The following is a 16,423-nucleotide window of genomic DNA, read 5'->3' as shown; positions in this document are numbered from 1 at the left end:
AAGAGTCCATAACCCTGGGTTATGGACTCTTGATGAAAGCCATGCTGCGCTAGCGCTGTCTCCGCACAAGTGCGCACAAAGCATGCTAGCGACATGATAATGCCGTGCGCGGCGCGCGCAGGGATCAAAAACGAAAAAACCAATGCAGAAAATGCGGAATTATTTTGCAGTTTGTTCTGAATTATGAATGCGATGACGTCGAAGTGCGATGACGTGACTCACACGTAGATATATGTCCGTATGTACAAAGTCATACATGTGCATGATAATGTGTGACCTGTTGTAGATCATCTACCTGTCGACCCCCGCCAATACAAGTACAGTATGATTGATGTCCCTGGGATCACTGAGTGCTATGCGTCTTTTCGAGGCTGAGCAAATTTCACTCACTATTTGAATCGAAAATCTTGGTTCGGATCTACAAGTACTTGTAACAATACTGTATGCTAGCCCTGATCGATTCCTCCTTCTTGACTTTGAGGACGAAGCTGAGATACGATTAGTATTCCTTTGGTTTGGCTGTTTGAAAGATGGTGGAAGAAGTCAGCGACACAGGTATGGGGGGATTTTTTGAATTTTAGGGTGGATTCGAAACAAGAAAATACTTGAGGTATTCTCTATTCACACATTATATGTTTTGTGTCGTTCGTGTGGTGTAGCACCCCTGAGTGCACCTGGGCCACTGCAGATTATAGTTGCCAAAGAGGACCATTCCTTTGAGCTCAACGAGGAGGCTCTGGGCCAAATCCTGCTTCGCGATGACGTCAGGAACAAGAAGGTCGTGGTGGTGTCAGTGGCTGGCGCTTTTCGCAAGGGGAAGTCATTCCTTTTGGACTTCTTCCTTCGCTACATGAACTTTGTAAGGCGTAATGCTGTGTGTGTGTGTGTGTGTTGTCAGGTCGCATACTACTTTAGTTGAATGCCAGTATTTCTATTAAAACAAAAAGAAATCGAAACTTGTGAGGTAACAGCCAACTCGCATCTTCAAGTGTCATTGGATGTTTGAGTTGCGTTTTCAACGCTACAGCCTGAAACTATCCTGTACTGAACGTAAGCAACGGTTCCTCTTTAGTGGGCGAATCGTTTTTAATCCAATCCAAATTAGCAACAGAAACTATCAAAAAGAAGGCCTTAAGCAACAGCAAATGAAGGTATGCGAGAAACATCCAATTTCCTAAAAAGAAGAAGAAAAGAAAGAGAAAATGAGTGAATGAAGTCTCACACATTGAAAAGCATGAGATAGAAACCACTAGAAAGCCACGATCAAATAAACCCCACTCAAACATACATAAAACACAGCACATTTCCGCTGCAAATCAAAGCAAACCATTCAACAAACAGCAAAACAAGAACAACAACAAGAATGGATCCAGTTTGAATAGTGAAGTAATAAATATAATCAGTCCATGTGAACAGAACATTGACGGTCACAGTCAGGTCACGGGCCCGGCACTCCATGACGAAACTATGAGCGCCGCCACCAGCATGCCTCCTGACGTAGGACACACGGGCACCACGGAGGCAGGTAATGTGCCACCGCACAAGGCACAAACTTATCCTCGAGCGCAATTGCCGCACAACCAGGGAATACGGTAGGTCACAGTGGCGGTCGTGAATTCGGGCTGCCAAAGTGCGCAGGAAAACAGTGGTCCTCTTTTAGTAGTTTCTGACATCGGGCCGTACAATCGCACTTGTCCCCATCTTGACTTTTGGAGTATCAGTCCTGATTTTGAAATGATGGGTGCGTTAGAAATTGAGGACACATGGCCCGCGATCTGCTAAAACCACCCTTCGGTGCTGTGTAATTTTTCGGAGAAAATGATGAAAACGTCAGCACGTCTCGATTTTCTCATCATCGCAGGTGACAGTCATGGCGGAAGGAAGGCGAAGGCGCTCGTTGGCACAAATTGTTGTCGGATTCTCGGCAGCGGAGTAGTCAGCACTGCTAAATGACGAAAGATCGTTCTTTGGGTGGTCAGATCAAGATTCTGACGACCAGAGCGATGACGAATCGACCGACGCCTCTCCGCTCGTGACCCTGCCGATCGCGCTTACGATCGATGCGGAGGAGAATTTGGACGCGGCGCCAGCGCTACAGCCAGCACAAGCCCTCGCCGCCGGAGGCAGGGCCAACCTAAGAAATCCCGTGCCCAGGTGGCGCCCAGTACTGTTGAAGAGGTACAGGCGCGAGTAGACAAGGGCTGCTCTTGTGCCGGTGTCAACTGTTTCAAGAACGTGTCACCGGATACTCAACTCACTGCACGCAACACAGCGCTCGCACTGACGAACGAGGAGCTGTACTGTTACGTCGCTGGAAAGCTCGATGTGTTGAGACGACGCGGGGCAGTTACTTCTCACCATGGAAGCATTGCACAACGGATGCAGCGCGGAGAACAGTCATCGCTATGAAGTGGATGGTGACGAAGTGTGCCAGATCAGACTGTTTTCATGGACGCACATTATGTAAAGGAGTGGAAGCTAAAGGTGGATGTCTATGTATGAGTGCTGGAGCATGCTGTTGCTCCCCCTCAGCACGCATGTGAGGGTACTTTGCCCTGGAATGCACTGCCTGCAGATGAAGTGTCTGACATCAGGCAGTTCATCCACCTCTATGGTGACATCAATGGACTTCCCCAGCCTGCTGCCCCCAGAGGCCAGCTCCTACTAACCTGCCAGTGCCATGTGCTACTACCAAGAAGCATGTGCATACTGAATATATCAAGGCTGGAAGAACAGCAGCATACACAACATTCCTGAAAATATGGAGCAGTGAGTGCAGTGATGTGATAATTATGAGACCAAAAGAAAATGTGTGCGGTGTATGTTCCGATCTGCAGTCTCAGATCGTAAGGGCAAGATCTGCAGAAACTCGCTTAAAGCACACTGACGCACTCAAAGCTCATATTGAAGAAGCTAATGTGGCACGTGACCTTTATCAAAGTGTATTACTGCCTGGCATCTGATCATCTGCCAGTGACGCTCCAGACGGCTGGAATCTCACCACAACGTGCAAAGTACTTGCACCAACAGATTCTTCAGCACTGCCACCCAGAGAGCAGAGATGTCACCTGCCCAGCACCAGACCAAGCAGACCCAATGTCCTAATTATTTGTTTGGAACATACATAGTAGAATACTGGATAACTGTGAAAAAGAGTTTTTCTCTGTACATAGACAGGTGTATGGCAGGTGTATGAAGCCTCAGATACGAAATCTAGTGTGAATATCAATTATTTTCGGCATTTTTATGGACCAAAAGCTTTCATAAGATGGGTCATATATCAATGAATATATACAATTTGAGCCTAATACTTCACCATATGTTTGGGCAATGGCCAGGGACCAACTTCCCGCCAAAAACTCATTTTCGGCAAAATAGCACCAAAGGGTGGTTTTAGCAGATCCTTGGCCACATACTTGTAGAAGGATACCTTCCTAGGGGTGGACGAGATGTCTTCCAATGGTAACAGTGCGTGTGGTCTGCCATGCAGGCTATTCAAGCGTGTAAGGTTTTGTAGCTGTGCCAGGCCTATCACGTGTTTTCTTTCGTGCTGAGCCGCCAGGATCTGGCACTGCCTGAATGTGATGTGCAGCTTGTGAGGGGAGGGTTATCCTCTTCCTTCTACAGAACATCCCTGCAGCACTGAATAGCCTTTCGAATGGCACGCTGGTAGCTGGAATCAACACCGCTGTTCTACCTACAGTTTCAGTGCCAGCAGTTTCGGGAAATGATGTGCATTACATGATGTAGACTTCCACCAGTGCAGGGAAGTGACCGTTGCTGCTATGTACCGGTCTTTTTCTCCAAAGCTGCTGGAAGATTGCGATTGTTATGCTGTCTTTGATGGGCAGCGGCAGTGTGTCCGCACACTTGTCATCAGCCAACCGCCTTGGAGAAATACGTCCGTGACAAGGTTCGACTCGTTGATAATGTCAACGCTTGTGTGTACGTGTACGTGCACTCAGACCGGGTTGAGCTCATCGCGGGGTGTAAAGTCCATGTCGGGTTTTATAAGACTACAGTTGAACTGATTGCAGGGAGTCCATGTAAGCAGGCGCTGGACAACGCTACAGATATTCAGAGCTACAGTCCTGCTCAATGAAATCCAGTCGCGTCACTCAAGTGTGCGCCTTGCACCATTTCGCAGCCCAGTGTTTGCAGGTCTTGTAGGGCTGCGCAACACCCTGCGTGTACCTGAGTGACTCTGCCGGATTTCGTTGAGCAGCACTGTACGTGGCGGCATGCACTCATTGCACTGGGGGCTGGTATTAGACCTGGTGGGCGTGCTGGGCATTCAACACGGGAACTAGCACCTGTACCGTACCCGTGAATGTACTGGCGCTTCCCACTGAGCTGCTCGTGCAAAGCGAAGCGACAGCGTTCATGCCCGAACTGGTCGAGTGGAGCTTTGGTCTTGATTTTCTACTCAACTAGTATCTACCCATGCACCTTACTCTGCCTCACATGTACTGGGTGGGTGGGTACCGGACAGTCTGTTGCCATCTCTAGTTTTACATATGCTGGGCAAGGCAGATCTACAACATAACTTGCCTGGGTGTACTGCGTGTGCACTTCCTACTGCCATGGTTGGCTCTCACCCTTCATCTCAACTGAATAATTGGCCGTCGTTAAGTGTCAGGAGATATTGTCATAATAAATATCACGCAGTACGCTGTATCTTCTTCAATATGCGGAGGCATATGTGGTGAAGAAGGAGATTGACACATGAGTACACTGTATCTAGTAACGAAACCGAATTTCATTATCAATGTTTGTGCATGCACGTGTGTGTGTGTACGTGTGTGTGTGTGTGTGTGTGTTTGCGTGTGTACGTGTGTGTGTTTTCTGCACAGAGTCCAACTGGTGATGTGTCTGGAACAGAATGGATGGGCAGTGATGATGCACACTTGGAAGGCTTTCATTGGCGTGGTGGCACCGACCGAGACACAATGGGAGTCTTGATGTGGAGCGAGCCTTTTTTCAGGACTCTGCCAACTGGCGAAGAGGTGTGCTTCCTTGTTTTGCTTGTGTGTGTGTGTGTGTGTGTGTGTGTATGTGTGTGTGTGTGTGTGTGTGTGTGTGTGTGTGTGTGTGTGTGTGTGTGTGTGTGTGTGTGTCCCATAGGTGCAGTGGTATGTGCAGCGATTTCCAATCGAGATGTTGCGGTTTCGATTCCCGACGATTATGGTCACACATGTCTTTCTTCTCTTTCTCCGACTCCTCCTGACTTTTCTTTCATTCTCCTGGGTGGCTACCAACAGCCAGTGCATGCAGGAGCATGTGGTGTGATGTGTGTGTGTGTGTGTGTGTGTGTGTGTGTGTGTGTGCGTGTGTGCGGGAAATAAAAAAAAAGTCAAGACCAAAAAGTAGAGATTCACTGGCCAGAAAAAGCCACTTCATAGCTGGGTGGTGTAGACCAGGCTGAATAGTGGCGGCCAATTCTTCAGCCTTGCAAATTGTTGAATGGTGTAATCCCAGCACAAGCTGCTATGGCTTCTGCTGTAGCATCGTTATCATCGCCTCTGGAGATGGGCCTCAAATGGTCAAATGGTGTGTGTGAATATGTGTGTAAATATGTTTATGAATATGTGTGCATGGTTGCTTGAAAATGTGTGTGTGTAAGCAGCATACGCCGCTTCGTTTCAAGTGTAGGAACATGTGACTTGCACTTGAGTCTGTGGTTTGTTAGGCAGTAGTGGAATTGCTCTCACCCTCTGGGTCTGACCATATCCGTCTGCCAGGTGTGGATTATACTCAGTTCCACATAAGATTACGCCATTGGCTATTTCCACGTGTGGTTCTTCTCGACTTTTCCTTTCCTTGAGTAGAGTAGTCGCCTTGCCCATGGGGCCATCCGCTCACATCTTCTCCTCTGTGTTTGTGTTTCCAATGTTTTGAGTGAATACCATTGTTGTGTTCCTGTATGGGTAGGTGGTCGTACTGATAGTGGACACGCAGGGTGCATTTGACAACCAGTCTACCGTCAAGGACTGCGCCACTGTGTTCGCCATGAGCACCATGGTCAGCAGCGTGCAGGTCTACAACTTGTCGCAGATGATCCACGAGAACGATCTGCAGCATCTGCAGGTAGGCTGCCGCTGTTGCACTTCTCTGTTGCATGCACTTATTCTGTGTTTATTTGAGGTTTCTACCCACCATGAAAGCAGAATGACTGGAGTGGTACACGGTGTGTTTTAACCCACGCTGGTTTCAACCCCCATCCACCCAAGAGAGTATCAATTAAAATGAAGAAAACGTTCTACTGTGCATTTTTGACGACAGGATAGGAGTGCTTGACATTTCACACTAAAATGTCCAACTCAAATAATCACCCGGCCATACAAGGCGTCATAAGTGGACTTCTGTCGGCATATTATTCACCTGTTTTGTTCTCGTCTTTGCAGCATTGTTTTGATTGTGCCAACGCTGGGTAACAAGAACATGCATGTTGGTGTACAGTTTATGACTGCGCTGTTCTGATGTGGAAATTCTTGTGATGTTTTTGTGCATGCAGCTGTTTACAGAGTATGGTCGTCTTGCCATGGAAGAAGGAGATAGCACTCCATTCCAGGTGAGGAGACCAAGTCCAGCAGATAGTACGATACATGTACTTCAAAACTGCCACGATGCTCACCTTGGGGATCGGTGGTTTGTGCAAGTCAACTCCCTCTCCTGGCGCTGACTCCATTGCTCTCTCTCTCTCTCTCTCTCTCTCTCTCTCTCTCTCTCTCTCTCTCTCTCTCTCTCTCTCTCTCTCTCTCTCTCACACACACACACACTCACTCTATCTATCTATAAAACAGAGAGGTTCCAGGCTGTCCAAGAGAGTGCTCAATACCGAGTGGTAGAGCTGGTTCAAACAATAGGAGGACAGAGAAAGTGTTTTTATCTATCTATCTATCTATCTACAGCATGCTGTCCGCAGATTGAGTATCTATCTATCTATATATCTGTTGTTTGTCTGTCTCTGATGAATACTGATATTATTGATGTTTCAATAAGTCCATGCCCTCAGGAAGCTGTTGTGAGATGAAGTAGAGCATGGTTTATAACTTTATGCAGGGGAGAAATATGTGCCCAAAGTCGTGCGGTGGTTTTTTACAAGGAGCGAAAATATTGAAAGTAGGCATGTATGACTTGTGGCTTGTCGAGTTAGTGTCCTACTACTTGCGTGCATGGAGTTCAGCCATTGACTGTAGAGAGTCTACTCGCACTGGCATCGTTTCAAGACTGAATTAATGCAGGAGATATAGAATCGTGGATTGTTTACACGTGCAACCTTCCAGCCGATTGGTTCAGTTAATGTGGTGCGGTAAATTTGCGCTGATTGTTGTCTCTTCTGTACTGTGTAATTTCTCACAGGGCCTTCACTTTCTGCTTCGTGACTGGAGCTATGGGTATGAATATGAGAACGGCCGGGAAGGAGGAGAAAAATACCTAGCAACAACCCTGGAGGTACAGTACTGCACTGGTGTGCGTGCATATGATGTACACAATCATACTTCAAAAGGAAGTGATTCAGAGTACTTTTACGTGTGTTTGGGGGGGGGGGGGGGGGTCAAGTTGGGTGGCTGTCAGTGGAAACAGCGCTGTCGTTCCCGACACAGTGCTGAGGACGATGAGCCAGGGTCGATCTGTACTTAGAGGAACAGTAGATATTAATCAAGGCTATGGATAAAGTTAGATGTGCCGTCATCACCAACACACACCACAAGGAAGTCCAATGTAAAGTAACCATAACGGTTTCTTGTGACAATCATCAGTGGTTTCCGTCACTTAAATGATGATTGTCACAAGAAAACATTATGGTTGCTTTACATTGGACGTCCTTGTGGCATGTGTTTGGTGATGACGGCACATCTAACCTTATTCATAGCCTTGATTGAGTTACTGTCTCCGAAACTATTTTGAGAAAATTCTAATTTCTTTGCACAGATCCTGTAGAGTGGCCTTGATTTACAGTGAAGTTTGTCGGGGGGGGGGGGGGGGTGCACTCTTGTCATGCAGCCAACTGTCTCAGAGCACCAATACAGCCAGGGCCAAAATGACGTTGGCCACTTGAGCTTTGAATTACACGGTGATCGTGTTCAGGGGGGGGGGGGGGCTCTTGACCGGTTGGCTTAGGTACATTTCACTGCAGTTCCTTTTGAGTTCTTTCCGAAATGGAGCAAGCCATAGGGAGATGAGGTTTTCGGCTGGACATGGCATATTCAAAACAGATTTAGTATCCATCAATGCGCAGACTTGCTGGCGGGTCCTAAACCTATTTCTGGCCAGATTAGATTCCAGTTTTGAGCCTAATGTGGCCTTGAGCAGGCGCAAGCTGCCCGAACTCTGAATTCTACGGGATTTGTTGTTGTTATGATGGGTGTGTGTATGTCTGCGGGTATGTTAACATCAATGCAGATCAAAGACACCCAGCACGAGCAGCTACGAAGTGTGCGCGAGCACATACGTGCCTGCTTCGAGGAAGTCTCGTGCTTCCTTATGCCACATCCAGGTCTCAAGGTGGCCACACAGCGTGATTTCAAAGGATGCTTGTCCGGTAAATCATAGCACAAGTTTTGCTTGCCTGTTCTGTGGAGTGCGTTGTTGTTTGTGGCGATGTGTGTGTGTGTGTGTGTGTGTGTGTGTGTGTGTGTGTGTGTGTGTGTGTGTGTGAGAGACAGACAGAGAGAGAGAGAGACAGAGAGAGACAGAGACAGAGAGGGAGAGAGACAGAGAGAGAGAGACAAACCAACATATGCATAGTTTAGTTCTTCGGTACTAGTGTAACTAAGTAAGTCGCCTAATGGCTACTGTCCTGTGCGATCCTCTTCTCTGTTGTTCATGCAGATATCGATGAGGAGTTCAAAGTCCAGCTAAATAGTCTTGTTCCTCAGCTACTGGCACCAGAGAACCTTGTCATAAAGAAAATCAATGGCTCCAAAGTTACAGGCAGTGGACTCCTGGAGTACTTCCGGGTAAGCTTTGATGACCTGTGTTTCTGCCAACATATGCTGCACATTATTATAATTATTGTATGGGATTGGGGAGGGGGGATGTACTGGGGTCAAGGACATTGTGCCGGCAGTGAGAGATCAGAGTATGTTCTTCATTCTTTGCAGCCGAATACTCATCCCTGGATGCAGACACACTTTTCCTGTACCCTTCCCCATGCCTAAGTGCATGCAGTGGAAGAATCGCCAAGCCAACCATATTCAAGTCTTGGCTGTTCACGTTGTGCAACTGTTTTTGTGTTGAAACTGCCTATGCCTACTCAATGACTTTTCTGCTGCAAACAATCACGTCCCATTGATTCGTGCTGGCTTGGTAGTGGATGGCCAGCTAGCTTCTGCTCGCCTTTTGGATCCACTTGGTACAATTCCTCTCGCCAGGGTACCAGAGAGAAAGAGGGCTCGGTGGGCGGTAAACTGAACTCACGAGGAGCTTACACGCATCTGGTTCCCGTGCAATGCAAACTGATACAAACAACGACTCCAAATGTGTGTTGGATGCGGGCATGATGGGACGAACGCGGAGACTGGACATGACGTACAAGCACACGCCTCCGCCCCTCAAGTTCCTGTCCTTCCGATATACCGGTATCCTAACTCCAGGGATGTGTAGTAGAGAATCTGATACTGAGCTGTCTAGCCAGATTTCATTTATGGACATGATGTGAATGTTATTGGCACGCAGGATATGATGGATCTCATGAACTTTGCTTCGTAGACTGCAGATGTTTATATGGGCAACTTTGAGGACGGCATAGTTGTTTGGCCGGGAATTCCCTGGTATGTCCTATTGGGTAGACAGCAGATCCTGGATAGCTTCGTCAGAGAGAGAGAAAGGTGCCCCTTTGTCATCCAATATGGCGTCGTAAGGCAGAGAACACTTGACCTTTTTGGCTCGATGTTGCTTATACTTAGGTAGTACTGCTTTCTGTTTCGTTTGCTGTTGTCTGGTCATGTCGTTGTTCACGTACACATCGCGTCCATCCACTTTCAAGCTGAGGCGATCCTTGTACGCCATCGCCTTGAGGTGCTTGTTTCCGAAGCGTACCCTGACAGGAGCTGGACCTGGAGCTGGAGTTGCATGCTCTGCACCGCGAGGGCGCAAATGTTCAACTTCCAGCAGGTCAGAGGTCCAGCATTTGACAAGAGTACTACAATGTACGGACAAGTTTTCGTTCCACAGTGCAGGCAGTCCTCGTACTATGACGCTGGTCGTACGGTTTGACCTCTCAACCTCCTCTGCAATGATGTCGGGGAGGTTGTATGGTTCCAGTTGCACTACTGACCCTGCATTTGCCGCGTCCTCGGTCAATGATACACCAACTGGTCCACAGTGCACCGTACTACTACTGCTGGTGTCCTCTGTCAAAAACCGTACGGTAGCGGCAAGTTCGTCTTTTCCCGCTCCAGCTCACCAAGTCTTGCCTTCAAAGCTGACGCCTTCGCGGTTAGGTCTACACCCCGAGGCACCAAGTTTGCCCGCCGTTCGTCTAACAACTCCGACCTAATACGTCCTAAATTCTTTCGTCGTGTCCACGGGGGCCTCGTTTCGTGAGGATAACGCATCACTGGTCGAACCTCCAGTAGTTGTGCGCAGAGCAGCGGGAGGGGTGATCGCCTTCCTCCGACGTGACTCCAAAGCGGTAGGGGTGCCTGAACCGCGGCTTAGGTTAGAACTACCTTTTGCAGACATATTTGCAGACATACTACATAACTATACACTTCTCTTACTCTTACAAAAATGGCACGATGGGTTACCATCCAACAAGAAAAATGGCTAAAAAGGGCTTTGAAGGCATAGCTCCGAAAAGGTCTACCATCCTCTAGTACAAAATGTTCGCGTGGGGATCCCACCTGTCTCAGCGGAGTACCTTACATAATCTGACGGCAACTTGTTGCTCGTGGAGTGAATACTGTTGCTTGATCACTGGTGCTCTAGGTGACTAAGAATCCGGCCAGAGCACTGGAAATGACCTGACCTGCTAACCTGAGGTGGTACAACTTGCAGGGGGGGGGGGGGGGGGGGGGTAAGTACTGGTTTGTTTAATGGATGGTATTTACTGGTGTTTGCCAGTACATGTACCAGTATGCGTATCATGTGTCACTCATTGGCTGATTTCTCATTCTCCTCTCGTCTTCTCTAGGCCTACATGAAAATCTACAACGGTGAAGATCTTCCCGAGCCCAAATCCATGCTGGAGGTAAGCTATGGTGTTGCTCAATAAAACCCGGGCAGTGTGAGTCCGCTAGTACCGAGCGCTGTGCGGACCCCGACCTGCCAACACTAGACTGTGCGCTGGTACGGGCTGCTAACCTATTCATGAGTGTGGCCTCTTTATTGAACAGCGGCACTGCACTTGCTACAGCTTGCGTCTTGGCTGTGATTCAGACAGTGCACCTGTCGTTGCTGTGTAGCTACTTTGTTATGCTGGCGCGTAGGCTGACTGGGTCACGGCATACTCAGGAACCATTACATTGTACTTCCACCCCTTTTGTCACAAAGCAGACTTTATTACTGTATAAGTACAAAGTTTCGTTTGGAATTAACTTTCGCTGTATTCGTTAGGGGGCGCAAAATAACTTAAGTTTTTTTCTGAACGTTCGGGGTGACAGACCTCGATCAAAAACGAAATTTAGTGCGTAATGAACATGCTGGTGGAGTGATCTAACGGAAGATTTCGTAAACAAAAATTTGTACTTATACAGTAGTGTAAGCCGATACCTGGCATGCAGAATCAAGATAGCCAGGAACCATGAATAGACCCCGGGTTGCGCTCCTGTGCAGCAGCAGCATGCCCAGTGTCATTGTCAAGCCTTGCAGCTATACACGTGTGCAAAGTTTAGGAGTAAGGGGAGTCGGCTCCCGTGTTGCTGACGCAGGGAGAATTGTGGCAGCTACTGAACGACTGCCGTGATGTGTTTCCTGTGTTTGTTGCAGGCAACGGCGGAGGCGAATAACATGACAGCTGTGAACACCGCGATGGAAATGTACCGCAATGGCATGAAAGAGGTTAGTACTCAGGCATTAATTAACGACTTGTCACATGCTTTTCTTGATGAATGCTCCTTGCGTGACTGTGCAGTCTGTGCACATGTGCCTACCTCGATATAACATTGATTTTCAACCCTGCTCTACGTCCTGCAATCCGGAACTTCATGCAAGCATCACTTCATATTTGCATGTTCTGTTTGTACAGATCTGTGGTCCCGAGAAGCCCTTCATGGCACCTACCGACCTGGAAGAAGCACACGACCAACAACGCGAGAAGGCTTTGAATGTGTTCCGCACCACCAAGAAGATGGGCTCGAAGAAGTTCACCGACGAGTACGAGGAGAAGCTGAGCGTGCAGATTGAGGAGGCCTACACACAGTTTGTTGCCGGCAACAATAACAAGAACGTGTTCAATGCGGCGCGCACGCCGGCCACTCTTGTCGTTTTGCTGATCGTCACGCATCTTATGGGCTACATCTTTGAGACATTCTACCTGTTCCAGCTGGACCAGTTCGTCGACTACATCTGGTGGATCAGTGCGATCATGATCATTGCCTGGTCGTACGTGCGCTACTCTGGCCAATACCGCGACATCGGTGCCTGGGTGGATGGCTTTGCGCTGCTCGTCTGGGAGCAATTCCTCTGTGAGATCTATGCAGCAGTGGCACAGCGCATCTTCGGTGCTCAGCTGCCCTGGGTGCAAGCTTTGATCAAGAAGAAGGACCAGTAGGCTACTGGCCAGCATGACTGTTCCTGGCCAGGCAGCCAGCCTCGTCCTTTCCTTGAGAATGCTTGTCTTTTTAACCCCTTTTTATACTTTTACGATCATCACGAACTTGGAGGTGCTACGCTGCGCTATATCTATTGCTGTCTGCAGACTCTCTGTGCGTCTCTGCATCTTCTCACTGCTTAATCGCCTCTTTGCACTTGCGAACAAAAGGGCCCTTTTTCTGCAAATTCTCGCTCTCTTCCAGTTTCTAGTTTTCTTGTACATTCTTCATGTTGCTAACAGGTTACTGCGACCGCGTCCACGAGATCTTTCTGTACATGATATGGTGTGAACGTTTGTTACCTTTCTTGTCCTGTGCCTGTGCATGCGCGTGTATTTCTGCCAGCTGATGTGCACACAGCCTGTGCAGTCTATCCAGAATCCTCAGTTCTGATGTGCACACAGCCTGTGCAGTCTATCCAGAATCCTCAGTTGCCGCCGCAGCCATGCACACTGTGTGCTGAGCCGTGTTTTCGTACAGTTGCTGGTGTTGATTATTATTCACCGTGTTTGTTCTCGCTGCAGTCTGTCCTGCTGCAGCTGTGCATTGCTGGAAAAAGATCTTGAACGGAAGTTTCTCACTACATTAGCTCACGGAGACATTCAATCTAGCGTTCTATTCAATCGACTATTTTTGTTGTAACGTTTTCTATTGAGTTGGTGCATATGTGCACATCAATAAATGCAGCATCTCCACAAGCCGTAGTCTCAGATATGCTGCATGCAGGTTGACAACCACTTGCCTGGGGTGTTTAGTAGGGAGTGCAACATGTACATGTATGTCAAAATGACGCTCTTTGTTTACTAATTACAACTGTATACAGTAGCGCTGATGAACTCTCGAAATGCGTATATGTTCTAATGTGTCTACTGCATGTGTTGAAAAATTACGCTATAGCCGATTAGGTTATAGTGAGGAAATGTTGTACAGAAGCGGTGCGGTTTCGACAGAGGCATTTGCATTTTGTACGTTATAGCGAGGTTTATGTTATAATGACGGTCGTCATAGCGAGGTCTGACCTGTACTTTACTCATGTCAAGGGGTTGTCCGCTATTATCGCCATGCCATTTTTCAAAATGAACATACATGTACACGTAGCTTCTCCCCAGCCCTTCCAGCAAACACTACCTTCGTAATTCCATCAATAGTAGATTTGTTTATGTACGTAGTGATGAACAGTGGAACCTCGCTTTCCGACCATCTCACTACACTGTGATGACCCACTCGCCAATCCCACCGCATTGCTAGGTCTTTTCTTCCGATTATTATGTTCTTTCCTTTTCTTTCTTTCTTTTTCCTTCTCTTGCCATGACTGGCTAATGCCTCCTCCTTTGCATTGGCTTTTGCCATTGGGCGGTGAAATAAAATTAAAATTTCAAGAGTTCCTATTAAACCCTTGGGGGTTGGGGGTTAGGAACTCTCCTAACCATTGGGGGTTAGGAACTCTTGCCGCTTTGCCCAGTCCGAAAGGCGGTCGCAAGTATGCGGTTCCACTGTATGCTCTTTTCAGGGCCATGCTGACTACTGTCACAAGTACCAGTAACTGGCCCTTACCGGCCTTAGTTCCTTGGACTAAGTCAACCAACATAGTTTCCGGCCAAAAAGGGTCTTGTCTACAGCGGATGAAGTCCGCATGCTGTAGGTGCCGCCCCACCCCACACACACGTAAAGACTCGTTTCATTCTGAAGGAGTAGCTAGGCCCCTCAGCCTCCTGAAGAGAGGCGCTGAAGACAAAAGTGCTGGTAAACTACCCGTACCTCTGCCCTGGCCTGGAGCGGTGCGCTCACATCACTGCAAAAACCCAGCACGTAACGGTAGCGCTACGAAATAGAGACCGCTAGAATTGGTGCCGCACTCGAACACGCATATCAGGGGTCGGATTTCAGTTGCCACCGCGGCTACTACACGAACCCGCGGCCTCCCCCTCAACAGTGACCACCACGCCACCTGTACTGCAGGGAGTAGATCCACATTCAACTAACTATTACTTTCAAGGTGACATTGTAGATCTACTTTGTAGTCCCTGGCCTGGTGACCATGTGTGACCACAGCCATCCTCCAAACGACTGAAGTGTTCTTGCGGAAGTTGCGGTACGAGTGCTGCTAGTGGCGCGGGGCCTTGGTCTTCTGGCAGTTCAGCTCTTTCGTGTAACGCACCGGCGCGCTTTTCCACATGGCGCACTTTGGTCGAGCAATTTATCATTACAAGCAGTTGCGCTGACTACATGTCGATATCGGTGCACTTAGGCAGTAAGTTAGGCTCAGCACTAGTCTATTTACCTGCCGATGACGATGGTCCGCTGCTCAACTTCAAGTGCTGTTGTTATTGTTGCTATGGTCAAACCATCTCTCACGGTGGAGTCAGGGCATGACACTTGCACTTGCGATGCAGACAACTCTCAGACAATCTCTATGATCGAACAGCAATCAACAGAACTCACTAATAATTCAGAAGTCAGAACAGTTTGAAGAGCACGTGAGCGGCCCCGTATACATCGTCGCAATAGACAATGCAATGCCAGTAGAGAGCTGTTACTGTATAGCGTTGGTATTTGAAGAAGTGTGGTCTGATCATTACATACATAAACAGACGTGAATCATGCATGCTGCAATACCATACCGAGACTTGTAAGGACAAAATAACAACCTGCATCTACTTGTACATGACCAAACTGCTGGTAGTAGATCTACACAGCATTTTACACAATCTCCCAAACTAAGCTTCCTGTAGCCTACATGTAGGTAACGATCCATAATGATTATGTATGCGTGGTTTTGAATTTGAAGTGTGAATTAGAAAATTATTTGATCACAATAGACGATACAGTCATGTACCGGTACATTGTACTTGTACGGGGTAACATTCATCAGGTTATTTCCTAAACATGCCTAAATACATGTATGCCTCAGCCAGCATCGTACGGTTATGCCGACCATCTCGTCTCAGAAGTCCTTTCACAATGTATGCCAGGACATAATTTTTAGACAAAATCCGCCAAGGGCTACCGCGAGCCCGGCTATAGCTGATCTCTACCTGTACTTGTCGGAATGCCGATGCCTGATGTCGGTTTCCACGCGACTAAACTAACTAATACTTACTACAATCTACAAAATAGTACATCGTATAAGAAAGAAGTCGACTGTAGGTAACGGCATTTGCTGAAAGAGTGTGCACGTAGTCACATGCACATGTCAACAGCAATACTATGAATACTGCATGGATTGCTGCATGGATTGCACATGCACACACTAGCAATACACTTGGTATACTTTACACCGCTCGCTCTGGTTGGTACAGTAACTGTTGTAAAAGTCTTGTATTTGCCCCCCGCTATTGGCGCTAGCCGTACACAAGCGCTTCTTTTCTTTGAGTTTGCAAGTAGAGTCTACCGTAAGTAAAGATTCAGATTCATGTCTGTACATAATTGTAGTTCTGTTCAGCCTACAATAGGCACGGCCTACGGGTCTGATCTGCAAGCAGCTAGCTGGCCTGGACCCCGGGAGGGTTACCACTAATACCAGTAGATCTACTTGGCACTACCACTTCGCTTCATCAGGATCTGTTCCACGCAGCCCCTTGTGCCCAAGCCCCCAGTTACAACACACCATGCTCACACACGTACACGCATACACGCAGTGACGCACACTGACTACGAACATCTCG

At 47.9% G+C, this 16,423-nt stretch overlaps 1 protein-coding gene across 1 annotated transcript; it reads left to right on the top strand.

The window, feature by feature from the left end:
- Window positions 1-337: 337 nt before the first annotated feature.
- On the top strand, window positions 338-13,456 carry LOC135815614 (atlastin-1-like). Its single transcript, XM_065328930.1, has 11 exons — window positions 338-555; window positions 660-859; window positions 4,854-5,006; window positions 5,932-6,087; window positions 6,515-6,571; window positions 7,363-7,455; window positions 8,407-8,545; window positions 8,836-8,963; window positions 11,141-11,197; window positions 11,935-12,006; window positions 12,194-13,456. The coding sequence occupies exons 1-11, from the start codon at window positions 531-533 to the stop codon at window positions 12,716-12,718; spliced, it is 1,605 nt and encodes a 534-aa protein (XP_065185002.1). The 5' UTR covers window positions 338-530; the 3' UTR covers window positions 12,719-13,456.
- The last annotated feature ends 2,967 nt before the right edge of the window (window positions 13,457-16,423 follow it).

The sequence above is a fragment of the Sycon ciliatum genome, chromosome 4 (assembly GCF_964019385.1).
Source record: "Sycon ciliatum chromosome 4, ocSycCili1.1, whole genome shotgun sequence".
NCBI lineage: Eukaryota > Metazoa > Porifera > Calcarea > Leucosolenida > Sycettidae > Sycon > Sycon ciliatum.
This window is presented reverse-complemented; position numbering and strand designations above follow the sequence as displayed.